The sequence below is a fragment of the Dermacentor albipictus genome, chromosome 8, assembly GCF_038994185.2.
Source record: "Dermacentor albipictus isolate Rhodes 1998 colony chromosome 8, USDA_Dalb.pri_finalv2, whole genome shotgun sequence".
NCBI lineage: Eukaryota > Metazoa > Arthropoda > Arachnida > Ixodida > Ixodidae > Dermacentor > Dermacentor albipictus.
Genome location: NC_091828.1, coordinates 121,913,164 through 121,928,730, shown reverse-complemented (window position 1 = coordinate 121,928,730; position 15,567 = coordinate 121,913,164). Strand labels below are relative to the sequence as shown.

General features: G+C 50.3%; 1 protein-coding gene across 1 annotated transcript; it reads right to left on the bottom strand.

The window, feature by feature from the left end:
* Window positions 1-1,053: 1,053 nt before the first annotated feature.
* LOC139049141 (nucleolar and coiled-body phosphoprotein 1-like) lies at window positions 1,054-7,417 on the bottom strand. The gene is made up of 4 exons (XM_070524373.1): window positions 6,948-7,417; window positions 4,949-5,438; window positions 3,108-3,334; window positions 1,054-2,189 (listed from the first exon to the last, which is right to left on the bottom strand). Exons 1-4 carry the CDS (start codon window positions 7,224-7,226, stop codon window positions 1,908-1,910), a joined length of 1,278 nt encoding a protein of 425 aa, XP_070380474.1. The 5' UTR covers window positions 7,227-7,417; the 3' UTR covers window positions 1,054-1,907.
* Window positions 7,418-15,567: the final 8,150 nt, after the last annotated feature.

The window sequence follows — 15,567 nt, the reverse complement described above, 5'->3', positions numbered from 1 at the left end:
TAGGGTACTAAAAAAGAAAGAGAATAATATTAGAAAAGACGTATACTTAAACTTGAGTAAGGTAAATTTTTTGAATAATAATACTAGTAGGATTTAAACTGTGCATTTGTGCTTTTACTTTTTGAATTTTCTAGACTGAAGTAGGAGTAAATCACTTGTGGAAACTAACAACTATTAATAAGGCATTCTTTTTCTGCCACATCGAAAATTATAAATGGCAATGATCGTGCGAAAACTAGCTTACCCTAACAGCCACCTCGTCGTGAGACTCGCACGCGTCCCCAATATAGATTCCACCCTAGCTGTCACGCTTTCCAATCTATCTTTCCGAGTAGAGAGTTTTGGCATTTCAGTGGAACGCCGAGATGGAGCGACGAATTCCAGCTTAAACGGCGACCTCTTTGAGGCGCTGTGCTCAACCGAACTGCCGCGAATGACCCTCCGTTACGGACAAGCCTAAGCGACCTGTCAGGGTGTCGTCATACGGCGATCGGGTAGCATCGAAACGAGACGCTATTAAAATAGTATAGATGAACACTTTACTTTGCTAAATTCCTTCACGTCACACCAACTCCCACTTGAGACCGGCGGTTACAATTCAAAATTCGGAATATTCGTCCACTGCCACATGAGTCTGCTTTGCGAACCCTAAATACGAGTATCCCTGGAGGCACGAAAATCATTGTACGGTTAACTAGTTTCATAGATGTGCAACATTTTTGACATTGGCATCCACCTTCATCAAATTGTAGATAGCAACACCCAAGGCAAACGAGATATCATGGCTTCCGACTTCATAATTAGGTAATTAGGTGAGGCTAGGTACTGTCAATCGCCATTAGAGGTATAACATGCAGTCGAAGTGGCAAAAGTTTGATTTGGGGATGGGGATCTCCGTTTATTAAGCGTGGCGGAGAAGTCGAAGTTCTCCGCTAGTCCCGACCCACTAGAAAATTCTCACTTTAAAACAAGCTCGTTGCTTTTTAAAGCATGTCCTTGAGGCACAAATGAAAGCCTAATGGCCAAAATTAGTAATGGACCAAATACATGATGGCAAAAAAAAATAACTAGCTTAAATTGATAAAACGAAATTGTGCCGCAGCAATTCCACAGCGGCTGTATAGCAGCGATTGTCCGCTCGCAGCTGCGTAGAAGTTGGTCGGCCACCTGCACCAGCTCTACTCGGCTAAAATCCGGCTTTGGATTGGCCCATAGTTCTCCGTATGGTTCTCTCCGGGAGGAGAAGGAAAATGTGAAACTTGGGAAGGTTTCGCAATATGGCAGACATCGAACGGCGGTGCATGGCGTACACAAAACCGACCCCGCTTGGATGACCATGGCCAGAGCCGGCTTGGCCGACCTAAGTGAGCACGCGGAATGTGGTAGAAGGTGTACACCACGTGCGACTCGGCGATGCCCTCCGGAAACACTGTGATCCATGTGCTGCGCCACACAACGAGCTGCAGTTGTGCAGCATACTTTGCGGAGTACGTGGCACTGCGTTGCCATCGCCGACCGGCATATATTCCGCGTGCTATGTCAAGCCTTTCTTGTCGGCCGAAGTGCGAGCCCGCGAAGATGGCACCATGGAGCGCAAGTCCGACGCTGCCACCAACGAATCGGTGTCGGTTCCCGTAATACCAGGAACGGTTGCGGCCCAACGGCCAGGGCCGGTGGTCAAGGGTGCGAAGACGGCCACGCTGGCGGGCACTGCCCCCGAGACTGCGTCCTTGTCGGCTTCCGAGGTCCTCTCGACGGCGAAACTTGACGAGCGAGAGGCCTTGCCCGTCTTGTAGACGTCCTCCATTCCCGACGAAGCAGCAACCGTCGTGATGCTCGCGGGCGGCGGGTGGGACGCACTCGAGGGCAGGGAATCCAAACCCCGGGGTTTCGATAGCATTGCCGCGTTAACGTTCTCGGCCGTCGCTCTGTCGCGGAAGTGACGTCACCGCGGGCTTGACGGGCTCTTGCACAGCTGCCTTCGGTGTAATCCCGCCGAAGGAAGCGGCTGACGCGGCGATGGCGGTTGGCAACACCGAACTGTGTGCCGCTGCGGATGGCTCGCCGGTGGCGTCTCGGACAAATGCAGGGGTGGCCGTGCAGCTGGCAGTTGAGACGTGCCCTTTGCTCTTCCTGCGCTGCGACCTCCTCGCTTGAGACTTCCTCGACGACCGCTCGTCATCCCGCACCTGTACGTTCGCAAGGTAGAGGCGCGAGACGCGCTCATTAGGCGAGGTTCCTCAAACACGTACTCTTCGTGCCATGTACTGAGAATAACCTCTGTGCGACCAAAAATAAAGTGTCTTGAAAGAGCCGGTTCTCCGCATATCTAATTGCCTGGCACGCATAGACGCCGTTTAACACGTTAAATGTTTGTTTGCTGGCTCACAGTAAAGAGCCGCGCATGCCCTTTCGGAAACGGCAAGCCGAGGCGAATGTGTGGCGGCTGCAATACTCGCAGAAATACTACAGCGGCCCAGTAAGGAAAGACTCAGTTCTGAGGAAATGTTCTGACAAGGGGAACTACCTTCACTTGCACAAAGGGGGCTCGCCGCGCTCGCTAGACGCCATAGTAATCCTATATATGCATGCAGATGAGATGGCCGCCTCACATAAACGCGCTCATCCCTATACTCCTAGTGCTCGCCAAAATGCTCTCTTCTTTTAAAACACCCGTGCACTTGGATTTAAGGGCACATTAAAGAAGCCCTGGTGGTCCAAATAATTCCAGAGTCCCTCATAACGTTGTGCCTCAATCAGATCGGGGTTCTGACACGTAAAACCCAATAATTTTAATTTTGTCTTTTTTATTAATTCTGCTTCTCGTCAAATCAGCCACTTGTGTCATACCGTATCGGTTCGTTGCATTCAAGCAAAAGGAATTAGCGCTCGCTTTGTTCCTTCCTGTGAAAGTACTAAGTCTTTCTTTCCACGTCACGCTAATACGTACCCTCTAAACCAATGCCTGCTGGCAAAAAGCCTGAGAGGCCTGTTAGCCTTCTTAATATGAGCTAGTCGCCAAGTGTTCGCGTAGATCAAGTGGACTTCCTCTTTTTCGTACGCGTTATCACTTTCACGTTGCTTTGATGGAATCGCAGTTTTGCTACCTTTGTGGCATCCTTTGTTGCGGCGACCGTAGCGTTAACACGGGTAGGAGTAGCAGCCGTGGACGCCGTAGCCGTGACGATGGCAGGGGGAGCAGCGCCGTCTGCAGCTCCCTTATGAGGATGGTAGGGTGACGTCATTACCGGATTTCCAGAGGCCGAAGGTTTGACCGAATCGACTGCAGGTAGCGTCTCCGGGTGGGAGTGCTTTCGCTGACGCCTCGCTGACACTGGTAGGAACGAGAGATTGACTGTTGAATTAAAGCTTTACATTCAAGGGCTACGCAGTTGTATGTGACAGACATCATTAAAGGGATACCGAAGAAATTTTTTGCGACCGAGATTGATTAGTCCAAATGAAAGCTTGGGTCCTGAAAGTGACTGACAAGAACTTGTTTTCAGGCAGAAGCTAACGGAAAAATAAGGAATTTCATGCATTTTCGCAAGATACCATGCCGGGAAGTGACGTTTCTGTGACGTTGTCTGTGCCGGATACCGGCGTGCGTGCCAGCCATAGCCCGCGTCTCTCCACCCGCATGGAGGGCTCCGGACGGCAGCGAACGAAGTCTCAACAGCACAGTTGCTTCTTGGACACATGCTTCTTTTCGCAAGCGTGCCCAAGGTACATGTAGCGTCCGTAGTGGACGCAGCACAGAGTTTCTCACCCCATTACCTAGAGGGAAATATGGCGCTGCTGCACTGTGGTATGCATGGGAATCCATTGGCATCGTTCTCGAAGAGACAGGACACCTTGAAGACGCGCTTGACAAGTACCGTTCCGTCTGTCACAATGATTCATTTTCTACTAAAACAGTACGTGGAAAGCTGATTTAGCTTTATTATTACGCGAAAACATGTTTTGTTTAACTATGAGAACTTGTTATTGCGTGTACGACTAAATGTTACGTAAAAAGTATCAGCGAGCCGCTAAAGTTGGAGGACAGACGACAAGGTTCGCGCTCGCTTTGAAACAGTTGGTCGTCTGTTCTTGCTTTTCTTCGCTTGGTCATGCATCGTGGGTGAGTAAAGAAGTAATATGCGTGAATGGAAACATTTTATGAAGATTTTACTTCGAGAACGCGTTATTTGTGTAGCCATATTCACGTTTTAGACGAAGCCTCTTACGACACCAGCCAACACGTGCCTCGCAGACACATATACCGTCATTCCCGTGACGGCACGGTGCCCCCCTAAGAAACTCCCATAGACGGTGGCGCCAGATTTCCCTCTAGGTGTTATAGTGAGAAACTCTATGGTACGCAGCACGGCGCTGGCTCAAGTAGAAGGTCGGCGGGAGCAGACGCCATGGACTACGTCGTTACAAATCGACTATACAGAGCATGTTGACGTCGCACTTTTATGCAATTGCGCCACTCGTGCAGTCGCTTTCGCTCGCACCTTGCATGGTTGCGTGCTCACGAAGAAGTGGGAGACGCGGACGCCAGGTAAGTGCCGGTTGCCCAGCTCTGTTGCTGCTGCAGCAAGCCGGTACACATGACGTCACGGTAGTGGGCACGTAGCGCCGCGTGTGCCAGCGTACAGCCATCCGTTATAAAATATGTGAAATAAACACTGCGTATCGGAACAGTAACGCCTTCCAAGTCAAATTTTGATGCTTCCCTCATTTTTTTTATATTTTTGTTCAGCATCCCTTTAAGGAGGAGTTTGGATCGGTTACAGATATCTGCTACACCAGCGAGCGTCGAGAACTACACGTTAATTTAATGCGGCAACACTACTGGATGTTTCACGTAATTTTTTTTTGTCACGTAACGTTTCACGTTAATGGAAAAAAAAATCTTCAACCAGCCCTTCCTTGAAAGCACAGCATGTCGCCTGCTTACGCTTGGAAGACTTCACGCTGGATCCGCCGGGCGATTTCCTGCCCTTTCTCTTCTGCTCCTCGCGGGGCCCGCGACGTGGTTCCTTGTCCTGGTCCTGCGCCCGGGCTGTGGCCGCCCCCTGGTCTCCAGCAACAGCAAGTACCGTGGGGGCGAGATGATCGATCTCGAATCCGTTCTCGGCCTCCTCCTCCGACGGCGCCTTCTTCTGATATCCAGTTTTTGTCACTTCCTTGGACTGGTAGCGACTCCAGTGCTGTCCACCCGTCGGCTCTGTCGCTATGGCTGACCTGACGTCCGGTACGCCCAAGGTCAGCTGAAATTCCTTCGTAAGGCCTCGCGGGGTGGCTGGTGCCTGGTCGCGCTCTCCGACGCACGAGGCTGAGTGCGACCTCGAAGCGACGCTGGACCTCGAGCGGGACTCCGACTTTGAAGCTGCGTCGAGCGGTCGACTTGTCGATTTCCCTGTTGCCGAGGAATCCTTTGCCAACACCTGGGAACGAGCCACATGTACGGCTTGGGACATCAGATTTGTTTAGTGCAAGATCTGAAGCAGGATCGTGAGGCTACGTGAGACCGTACCACTACACTAGATGTACCCGCCGTGGTTGCCCAGTGGCTATGGTGTTAGGCTGCGGAGCACAAGGTCGCAGGATAGAATCCCGGCCACGGCGGCCGCATTTCGATGGGGGCGAAATGCGAAAACACCCGTGTACTTAGATTTAGGTGCACGTTAAAGAACCCCAGGTGGTCGAAATTTCCGGAGTCCTCCACTACGGCGTGCCTCATAATCAGAAAGTGGTTTTAGGACGTTAAACCTCATAATTTAATTTTTTTTACACTAGATGCTTTCTGAATGGTCTTAGAGCAACAAAGTAGAACAATAGAACGATCATAGAACTACAAAACGTTGCGGCAAAAGGTTTAAGAGTATACTCTAACGCTGCGTAATGTGAACAAAGTGCCCGGATGGGCATTATAATGTCAGTTTCATCGTTTTTATCAAGCCCTTGAAGGATAACCAGTTTTCTTTTTGCTCAAGGGTGTAAAGAACCGCTTGTCAGAGTTAGGTAATATTATAGGAAATTTTGTCACATCCTAAAACGACAGTGTTGACGTCTCAAATTATACTTGACGAGTTCGTGAACTTTCTTTATTGTGAATACGATGCCCCTATGGGTGCCGAACCGTCATTGCCGCAGTTTTACGATTAGTAAAAAGATATTGGTGCTTTGACAAGATACGTTAAGGACAACGCATGGCGCACACAGAACTATCAGTGTGACCAAATAAAGGAGCTTCCGGCAGAAAGTGGAAACAGCAAGGGAGAGGAAGAAGGAAGGAAACGTTCGAGGAAGTAACGTTGCTGTCGAAGGATCATGGCTAGTAGCCATTTTTTGTAAAATGATCTCGGTTTGGATATACCAGAAAAGCGTCACAAAGCACAAAAGCACATTCGGAAAATACCGTGAGCCCCAGGTCTCCACGTGGTTCCGCACCGCAGAGTTATACACCGTAGGGTGCAGAGGGACTCCGCACCCTACCGTAGGGTAGCAAACTGTAGGGTTATTCCCACTGTTCGCCCGACCTACGAAGGTTTGCTATGTTTGCAGTGCAAAAAACTAATTTTATGTAATGACTGAACGTAAAAGAAGAAAAAGAAAATCGATGAAGTGAGGAAGTTAGACATCAAGGCAGAAAAAGAGCTAGGAAGCAAGGAGTGAAGCAAGGAATTAAGAGCGGAAGAAAGAAAAGAAAGAAATTAAGCAAGAGGAAAATGAAAACAAGGCTGAATGAAGAACGGAATAAAAAAATAGTAAGCAGGAGAGGAAAGACGAAAACGAAAGAAGCACTGGAAATACTGTCCGAAGGAGAAATAGGAAGTAAGGCGCAAGCACGGGAAGAAGGAAGGAAGGAAAGGCAAGAAGCAGGCAAGCGTTGAAGAAACTAAGAAAGGAAAGAAATCATTCGACGGATGGAAGGTCGGAAGTGAAGGTCTTACGTGGCTGGTATCGACGGTCGGAGTCAGGAGCGCCGTCGGCTTCTGCTCTTTGTCTGCGAGCGTCCCGGACAGCGGCTGCTGGCATTCGTCCCTCAGCGGCGAGATGTCCAGCACGGGCGTCGACATCAGGCTGGCCAGCTTGGGCGGCGTGCATGCCATGCTGTGGGACCGCTCGGCGCGGTACTTGCGCACCAGCAGCCACACCGCGGCCGCCAGGAAGAGCGCGGCGACCACCACCAGCGCTACCTCTACCGCGTCCGCGTACGGCTCGCTGGGCATGGGCCGCGGGACGGCCACGTAGCTCCGTCCAGGAGGGCTCGTTCGACGTCGCGTCGGTCCCGTCGGGCCACGGCATGAAAGGTACCCTACGGCGTCCGCTTTTTCGTTGCCTAGTGTGGCTCCTTCGGTGCTTTCTGCAAGAAACCCTGCGCTGTCTGGAGAGCTCGTTCCAACGTGGACGTCCGAACGTGACGGCTTCTTCTTCTTCTTCGTCTCACTGAGGCACGATGCACGTGACAGCTCGAGGCTGCCTTCTAAATATGGCTCATACCCAGTTTTGGCTTATAAAAAATAAGGTCATGTTACTGGAGGGGGGGGGGGAGGAACAAATTTTATTGAACATTAGCGAACAAAAGTTTGGTGTGCCCATGTTGGTGGCTTGCTCAGTCCAGGATGAAAGGGTCCCTCGCTGCCAGTCTGGCCCTGTTCACCACTAGGGACTGGGCCGCGGGTCTTGAGCTGGTCTGCTGGTTTTCCATTGCGACTCGGGGTCGAGGACGAGAGAGAACTTGTAGCAGACGAAGAGGAGATAAAAAGTTTGTACGACACGTACAGATATAGCATGTAATAGCATACAAGTAGCGGTGCCGAAGAGGGCACCAGACTGACTGGATGGCTGTTGGCGACTCTCTCTTCTAACGATGGGCTGCTTCCACCTAAATCTCTTTGGCGATCCATCGTCGGCAGGAACGGGGTGGGAGGGTGGTGACGTCATACGCGTCGCATTCCCCTTTCGTCGCGGCAGAAGTCTGGGTCCGGCGCGTCACTGTAATCCTCAGTTCGACCCACGGGAAGGGGTCGACAGTTTCGTGGAACTTTGGAGGTTCGTGCACATATTTAGGCGAATTGGCCTGACATGACGATGTCAAGGTTGTCAGTGAATGTTTGAAGCTCAGCACAAGGACAACCACACCAGAAGAACGATGGAGAGGAGCATCCATTGCTTCGACGATAGGCACGCAGTTTGGCACAGCGTCCTCCCGCGGCTCCGGGGTTAGTTGGGAATTGGGGTCTGCGTAAGTGTTTTGCTCGCATTCCCATATCATATGGTAGAGAGTGTGTTGCCTTGCTGTGTTAGCTCAGTGCAGATCGAAGGTGTCGTCGGCTTGCAGACGTCATCCATACTATCCGCAGTCATCATCGCCGCCTTCCCATCTGGGATCTGGTAGGGCGCAGGCTGCGACAAGGCGGTAACGTCACCGACAGACGTCGAGACGTTATCGGGCTGCGTTCCTTCGAAGGCTTCCGTTGACGTGGACTGCTCGACGGCTTTATGCGCCGTTCCCGATGTCGCCTTGCCGCTAACAGCCACCGTCGGGCTCAGCCCCCGGTAGGCTGGCTTGCTATAAGGTCGTCCTGAACAACGTCAGGTACGGAAGTGCAGCTGGCGTTGGAGGCTTGCCCTGTGCTCTTCCTCTTCCTCTGCAGCGATCTTTGAGCGGACGACTTCTCGGTTGATCGCTCGTCAGCCTGTGCATTGCAGATGTGGAGGCGCGAGACACATATTAACAAAAAAATTACGCACTAACTAGTTGTCTAAGTATGCATAAGCATTGGGTCACTTGCTCATCTCCGCGCATACGACGCGACGTTGATTGTTCACCGTGTTTGACGAAGCGGTATATTGTTCAGAAATTTGTGCTTTATTGGTCTTGTAATCTCTTTTGGCACTTCGTACGACCAGTATAATTGTCGTTATCAACCTTATCGGACTCAATGCGACCCTTATCAACTTTGGCGGTGATTAGCAACCTTATCGTACTTGGTACGGCTCTCATCAACCCTTTTTGGTCAATTATTATCAACCTTTATTGGTCGTTCTTAACCCTGATCGAACTTGATCCAACTATTATCGATCCCTATCAACCTTATAAGACTCGATACGACCCTTATCAGTCCTTATCGGTCGTTATAAACCTCATCGGAATTGATCCAACCCTTGTAAACCCTTATCGTACATAATCCGACTCTTATTGTTCCTTATTATTCCTATAGGGTTTGATTCGACCATTATCAATCCTTATCGGTCGTTATCAACCTTATCATAATCCCTCTGGCCAATATAAGCCCTTATCCTTCCTTATCCATCCGCGTCAAGCCATTGCCAACCGCGATGAAACCCATCTAACCCCTCATCACTCCTTAGCCTCCTTATCGACTCATTGACAGCTTATCGGCCTGTGTTGTGTGACAACGTATACAACGCGGCATAACACATTCATATGGTTCAGATATATTCGCCTTCCGCAAGTGGGGGTGTATAGCCCAGTCGGTAAGACACTCGGCTTCTAAGCGTCAGGCGTCAGCGATGGTTGTCCTCAGTGAATCCACATAGAAATGCTTACGCATTTAAAAATCTCGCATATCCGGAGCACGTCTACACTGAGACTCCGGAGAACAAGGCAAAAAGTACGCGAGTCTCCGGTGCTAACTTTCTGGCAACAGGAAGCGTCACTGTCCAAGTCTGGTCAAAGACAAACCATGCTTGATCATACATTGCTCTCCTGACTGAATGAAGAGTTTCTCGTTTCTTTGTTTTCCTGTATTCGCCACCTAAAAGCGCAATAAATATGACGTTTTCTTTTGGTGATAACGCACGCACCCTTTGGATCGTTGGTGCTGTGCCCATAGCATAACAATTGCACCAGTAGTTTTCGATGCTAAACAGGAAGGCAGTCCGTGGTCGCATAGAGTATAGTTTAGAATATAGTTTAGAACATAGCGTCCAGCGTACCGGCGTGGTAGTTGCAGTTTGCGTTAGTTTCCGGCCGACCATAGCTCTTGCTTGTTTTTGGTGCTTTATAAACTCACAGCCTTAGTTCGTTTTGTGGCCGTTGGCGATGGTTTGTTGCTTCCCGACTGTTTTCTTGTATATTAATGTGTTAGCATTAGGATCGTCAAAGTGAAAAAAAAAACAGAGGAAGAAAATCACCGCCCTTGCCAGTCCGTGAGGATGGACGAACAGCGAAGCTGTGTTAGTTACACCGAGTGTTACACTATGCAATCAAACTTCGCAAGCAGTCTACATCGTAAATCTTTTGTTTCACAATTTTTTCACCTCGTTTTCGTTTTTGCCTGCTTCGCGTGGTGAGCATGCATTAGGAGTGCTTTTTTTGTTGTGGTTCTCCCGCTGTTTTTTTTTTTGTGTGTGCGTGAGGTTTGTGTGTGTTTTTTGCCGTGCTTTCTTTTTTTTTTCGCGTGCAAGTTGCACCGCCCCGTGGTCTTCCCATAGCTGTAGCTGGGATGGGATGTATAAAACCACTAATCAAAAGCTCCGTATATTGGGTGCAAAACCCACCACTCGAGATTCGGATGCCCGCAATAGTTTTGACTATTGCTTGGATTGGCTTGACGATTGACGTCTTTGTGTTTCTTAATGAGGTTACACGCACGTCCGGTTGCTACGGAGAGGACGACGTCACTGGCGGTATGCCCGCAGTCCGCCGTTGCCGCTTGCGTTCAACGTCTCGAGTTTGCTCGTCGGCGTGGTTATCAGCATGCGCCCGGCATTGCCGCTTGCGTTTCTTCAGAATTAAATTGCTTCAAAATTAAATCTGCCCGTCACGTAAGATAATGAATGGCTCATATTCCCGTAAACGTGGCCTCCCCATTACGACGACAGAAGAGAAGTCAAATTCTACGCAATAATATATGTGCTGCAATTGACGGTGGTCTGCTTCGGACCACCATCTGTTGCACATCGCTCTTCGAAGAGGCCGGACAATGTGCCGAGCGACCTCCTAAACAACACTTTGCAATGTGGTGAAAGCGGCTTGAATCAAAAACTTGAGACCTCGAAGAGTTGTGGATTCGGGTTAAAAGATATACGCTCCGAGCAAAGGGTCATTTAATGCTCATGTCGTTTTACGTTTACCAGAAATTTTTAATAACTACATCAGTAATGCATTTGGATTTGTCGGATCTACTACGAAGGTTTTTAGGGATGGCATGCTAGACGTATTAATTCAACGCTTCGGATCCGCAAACCGTTTTGAGTAAGTCTGCGCTTCGAGCAGGTAGAAAGCCGTGCTGCTGAATGCCGCCATTGTAAACACCCCTGGTGGCCAAACTACTAACGCATTTTCAACAAAACTTCATAAATGGCGCTAGCAGGTGTACAAAATATTGGAAAATTCGGTTTTACGGGCTAAAACATGCGGTGGCCTCGGTAGTGGCGGAGTATTTGATGCCCAATATATTGGACAAATGCCCCATAGCCGGGACTCAAATCGGCGAAGCAGTAGATTTCCTCATTGTGCCTGAACCACCTCAACTCCTTAGTCGGTGTACTAATTGTGCGCAGCACGCAAGAGAACGAACAGCGCTTGGCAGCTGCTGGTGTCGCATCTCGATGGGGCACAAGACGAGAGCGACGGGGAACCGTCGGTCTTGGCTTGGCTTTTGCCATTCTGAATGTTACTTACACACAAGAGCTCAGCCGGAACACTGGTGTGCTTGCAGGGGTGGTTTGCAGGGGTGGTACGTCGTCGTACAGCTCTCGTCATGTGTTGTCATGCCCGAGGCCGACCCTGCATAGCAAGCTAGTGTCACTGCAAAGTGGACTGATCCCGGAGACAGTATGTGTGGCATACAGCCGAAGGAATACAAATCACAGGACGACCACTACAGATTCTAAATAGAGGTTTCTTCAGCAATACCATTCGTCGCTACATTGGTTGAACGCTAATCGCATTAACGTCGATAGTCATCGTGAGACAGGCTCTAAGCTGAGTCTAAATAGCATATGTTCCTGTATTTTTGATCACTTATAGAGTAAGGATATGGGACGGTCGGAGGAAGGGACAAGCAATCTTCTGATTTAGGAATATTTATTGCGTGCTTCCAATCCAATGTAATTTCCTCGCGAGAAATTTCTCATATAGAAAGGAGAGGAACCTAGCGCATCATTCGGCATACCTCAAAAGAAAGGCGTTAAGCATTCCATCAGCCCCTGGTGACCTTCTTTTTTTTAATGTTCAGTTCAAGAAGCAGGGACAGCACACCTGCTTCATTTATGGTGTTACTATGTCACTTTCGGATAGAATATTATCAAGGACATGCATACTTGGTATGCTGTGGTCATCGTTCGATTTTGCGTTGTCCTCTTACTATTTTTTTTTAATTTTCCTCCAAGACGCACGTAAAGTACCCGTCTAAAATACAAAGATGATGCGTTGACGGTAAGACAAGCGAGGCGCTCTGCAGTTGTAGATAACCGTGATCAAGTTAGAAAATGCCAGAGAATTGGTCCAGACACGACAAACGTCGTACGTGACCGCTCATAACGGCTATAGGGTTTTTGTATGTAAAGAGACGTACGTATATATGCAGTCGGCGTCACCCTTGTGTAGAACGCGGGAACAGGGGCCTCCCAGGATCCCGCCAGCGACGTCTAACGGTAGCTGCTGGGTTCAAACGTGCCCAGCAGCTATGGCGTTACACATCGCTAGCTGGATCCTGGGCGCCCCGGAGGCCTCCGTTCCCGCGCTCTACACAAGGGTGACGCCGACTGTACCACAGCTATGTAGAGGAGCATTTTTTTCCTCCATGAGAACGTGGCGGCCGCCACGGTCGGGAGTCGAACCGGCGAGCTCGTGTTGGGCAGCGGAATGCCACCGCCATAGCTGCGGCGGGCAGCTCGAGGATATACGTATACATCGAGGGTGAGCGGCTCGCTAAAGCACAGCGAGGTGGCAAAGGCCTCTCTGAAAAACAGGCGTATATAGAAACAGCCACTGTCAAACAGCCGTGTCGTCGGCTCTGCTTTTCGCGACATCATAGCCATCGTCGTAGAGACAGACGTCTTGCCTCGACGGTTGGCCTCATCAAAGAACAGCCCTTTGCCTTATTATTATTATTTTACCGTTAACCGCGATTTAGCGCACTTCTATAGCATATCCAGGACGTCAGTGTCACGATATAAGCGCGCGCGATATGAAATCGAAATAATTGGAACGCGGGGTCGCGTCAGATGAACGACGAGCCCTGGTATAGCTAGCAGTCCGTAACGAGACATCACGAAGAAAAATAACGTGGATAACGAAACTCGAAAGGGGCACCGACACGTTGCGCAGTATAGCCGCCCGTGGATTGCAAGTCACGGAGTTTGTGGTTGCGCGTCGCAAACACGACGGCGGCGGGATGCGCGCGAAGCGGCCGTTGCGTCCGCGTGCCCCCATCGATGGACGATGCGGCACGCAGCCGCGGTTGGACAAAAGTACACGCTACTGTAATTTATTTATTTATTTATTTATTTATTTATAAATACTACAATTCGTGGTCGGGATTTTAGTAGGGTGGTAAATGAGTGATACATGATCTGATACAATAATATTGGCGGACAATATTCCCAAACCGGCTGATTATGGAAGGCCAGATTTGGGCGATGATCGTTCTCATTAGGTTTCTTTGCGTCTTTTTTTTTTCTTTTTCTTCTTAGACCAGCGGTTGTTACGAGTTGTAGATCTCGGCGATAACGGCTGTTGCGATTCGGCGGCGACGAGCGATGTCGTACGGCGCACGAAGGAAAGACGCCTGGGTACAGCAGCGCATGCGCCAACAGCCCAGAATCACGCTTAAATTCTGCCGTAAGAAGCGGCTGCCGGGAGTCCCGCTCGTCATTCTGCGTTTCACGCCGCCACCGCCCGCGTCAGCCGAACCTCTGCGTCGTACCACGTATGCTTCGGCAGCGACTGTCTACGTTAGGCGCGGTGTCTACCGCTTCACCGACTCCGAAACAGCCGTGGGTTCCGCCACTCACTTCTGCTGCCAGGCGTACTACGAAGCTTTAAATCGCGGCTACTCCACTCAAGACCTGCTGGACTTCTTTCTGCAAATGAGGTTACGGGACTCTCTCTCTTGCTCCGGGATTCTCGCACGGCCCGTTGGAGCTCCCGAAATACGCATGCGACGCACGGCGGCCGGTCCATCCGTTCTCCCACAAGAGCTGTCACGCCTTAGCCTTTGCTGCCGATAAATTTCAAGTCGCGTCTTCCGCGGTCTTTTCTTTTGTGCGCGTGTTCCCGCGGACGAACTGGAAGGGACAACGGAGCAGCTGTCGTCAACGTCCGAGGTGAGCCACTACGTATGTGCGTGTATAATATATGCCCCGGCTAACTTTATCCAAGCTGTCTAAAGAAAAAAAAAAAGGTACTCAAGAATGCACGCTGTAAGATAACATTACAAAACCTATCGTTCCCTATCGTCGAAATTCTTACCACCGAACAGCGTATGCCTTAAAACTAGCTTGCACTGCTTTCTTCATTTTTGTTGTTTTTCTGCAACAGCTTGCCTAACGTTAGTTGGAACGGCCCGCACATCTTACGGTGTGCGACTATTTCGCAATTTGTTTTCTTATACGTATACATGGCTGAATCTTCCTATGTTCCTACATGGCTGAATGTTCCTATGAATCTTCCTAGCCGTTAATACGCAAGTACAGTATTTCCACGAACATAACGCCCCCCCCCCGATGTTTCTGTCTCTTAACGCGCCTCGCGAAGTCTTCGAATTCTTTGCAAGAGTGTCTGGCCTCTGTCACTGTCACGTACAGAGACGAGCCGCCTTGTTTAGTTCGCGCTGCCGGTACCCTGCGGAGCAAGTCGTCTGACGCTAATCGCGGGGCTCGAATTGGGTGTCCACTGCGCACGCGCCGCGAGAAGCCGGGTGCTCGCTCGTCGCTTCGTTGTCCAGCTTGCCTCGCCTTAATTTTTGTGCGTTCGCTTGTAGCCGCCGTGGCCGCGCTGCATCCCCGTGTGGCTTTACGACGACGTTGCCACGGCGGCCAGCGCAGCACCGTGCCGCCGTGTCTTGCGCGTGTAACAAGGCGGCCTGGCAGGCAAACGCGAGTGCTGGCGCGTGACCGCGTCTCGTATTGAAACCACATGGGCGTTCAGCGCAGCCATGGCGGCGGGAATACGCGATGGCACAAGGTGGGAACTGGACACTGAAGCGACGAAGTACCCGGCTCTTTTTTTTTTCGCGCGTGCGCAGTGCTGCTCGAGCCCAGCGGCTAGCGTTAGATAGCGCTGTCTTGCACCTCGCCACCCGGGCGGCGCGTATTATGCTGTTACAATGTTACTTTTGGCTAGAATATTATCATGGACATGCATACTTGGTATGTTGCGGTCATCGTTCGATATTGCTTTGTCCTCTTATTACTATTTTTACTTTTCCTCCGACTGTACAGCTCTGTGCCCGCGCTGCGACCGCGTATTTTTGCGCCATATTCTGATTTACAAGGCTGTATTAGTGCCGCATGACTGTTGTCGCGGTGTCTTTGCGCAAGGCAATAGATGTGGATGTGCAGGCACGTCAAGCGGTTTTGCAAGTCGCGCGGTGA

Excerpts from the sequence above, each read along its gene's own strand:
- LOC139049141 (XM_070524373.1), bottom strand. The coding sequence starts at position 7,226 with ATGCCCAGCGAGCCGTACGCGGACGCGGTAGAGGTAGCGCTGGTGGTG. Across the intron at positions 5,439-6,947 it reads CGACCGTCGATACCAGCCAC|GTGTTGGCAAAGGATTCCTC; the intron begins GTAAGACCTTCA and ends GCTCGTTCCCAG. Across the intron at positions 3,335-4,948 it reads CAGCGTGAAGTCTTCCAAGC|TGTCAGCGAGGCGTCAGCGA; the intron begins GTAAGCAGGCGA and ends CGTTCCTACCAG.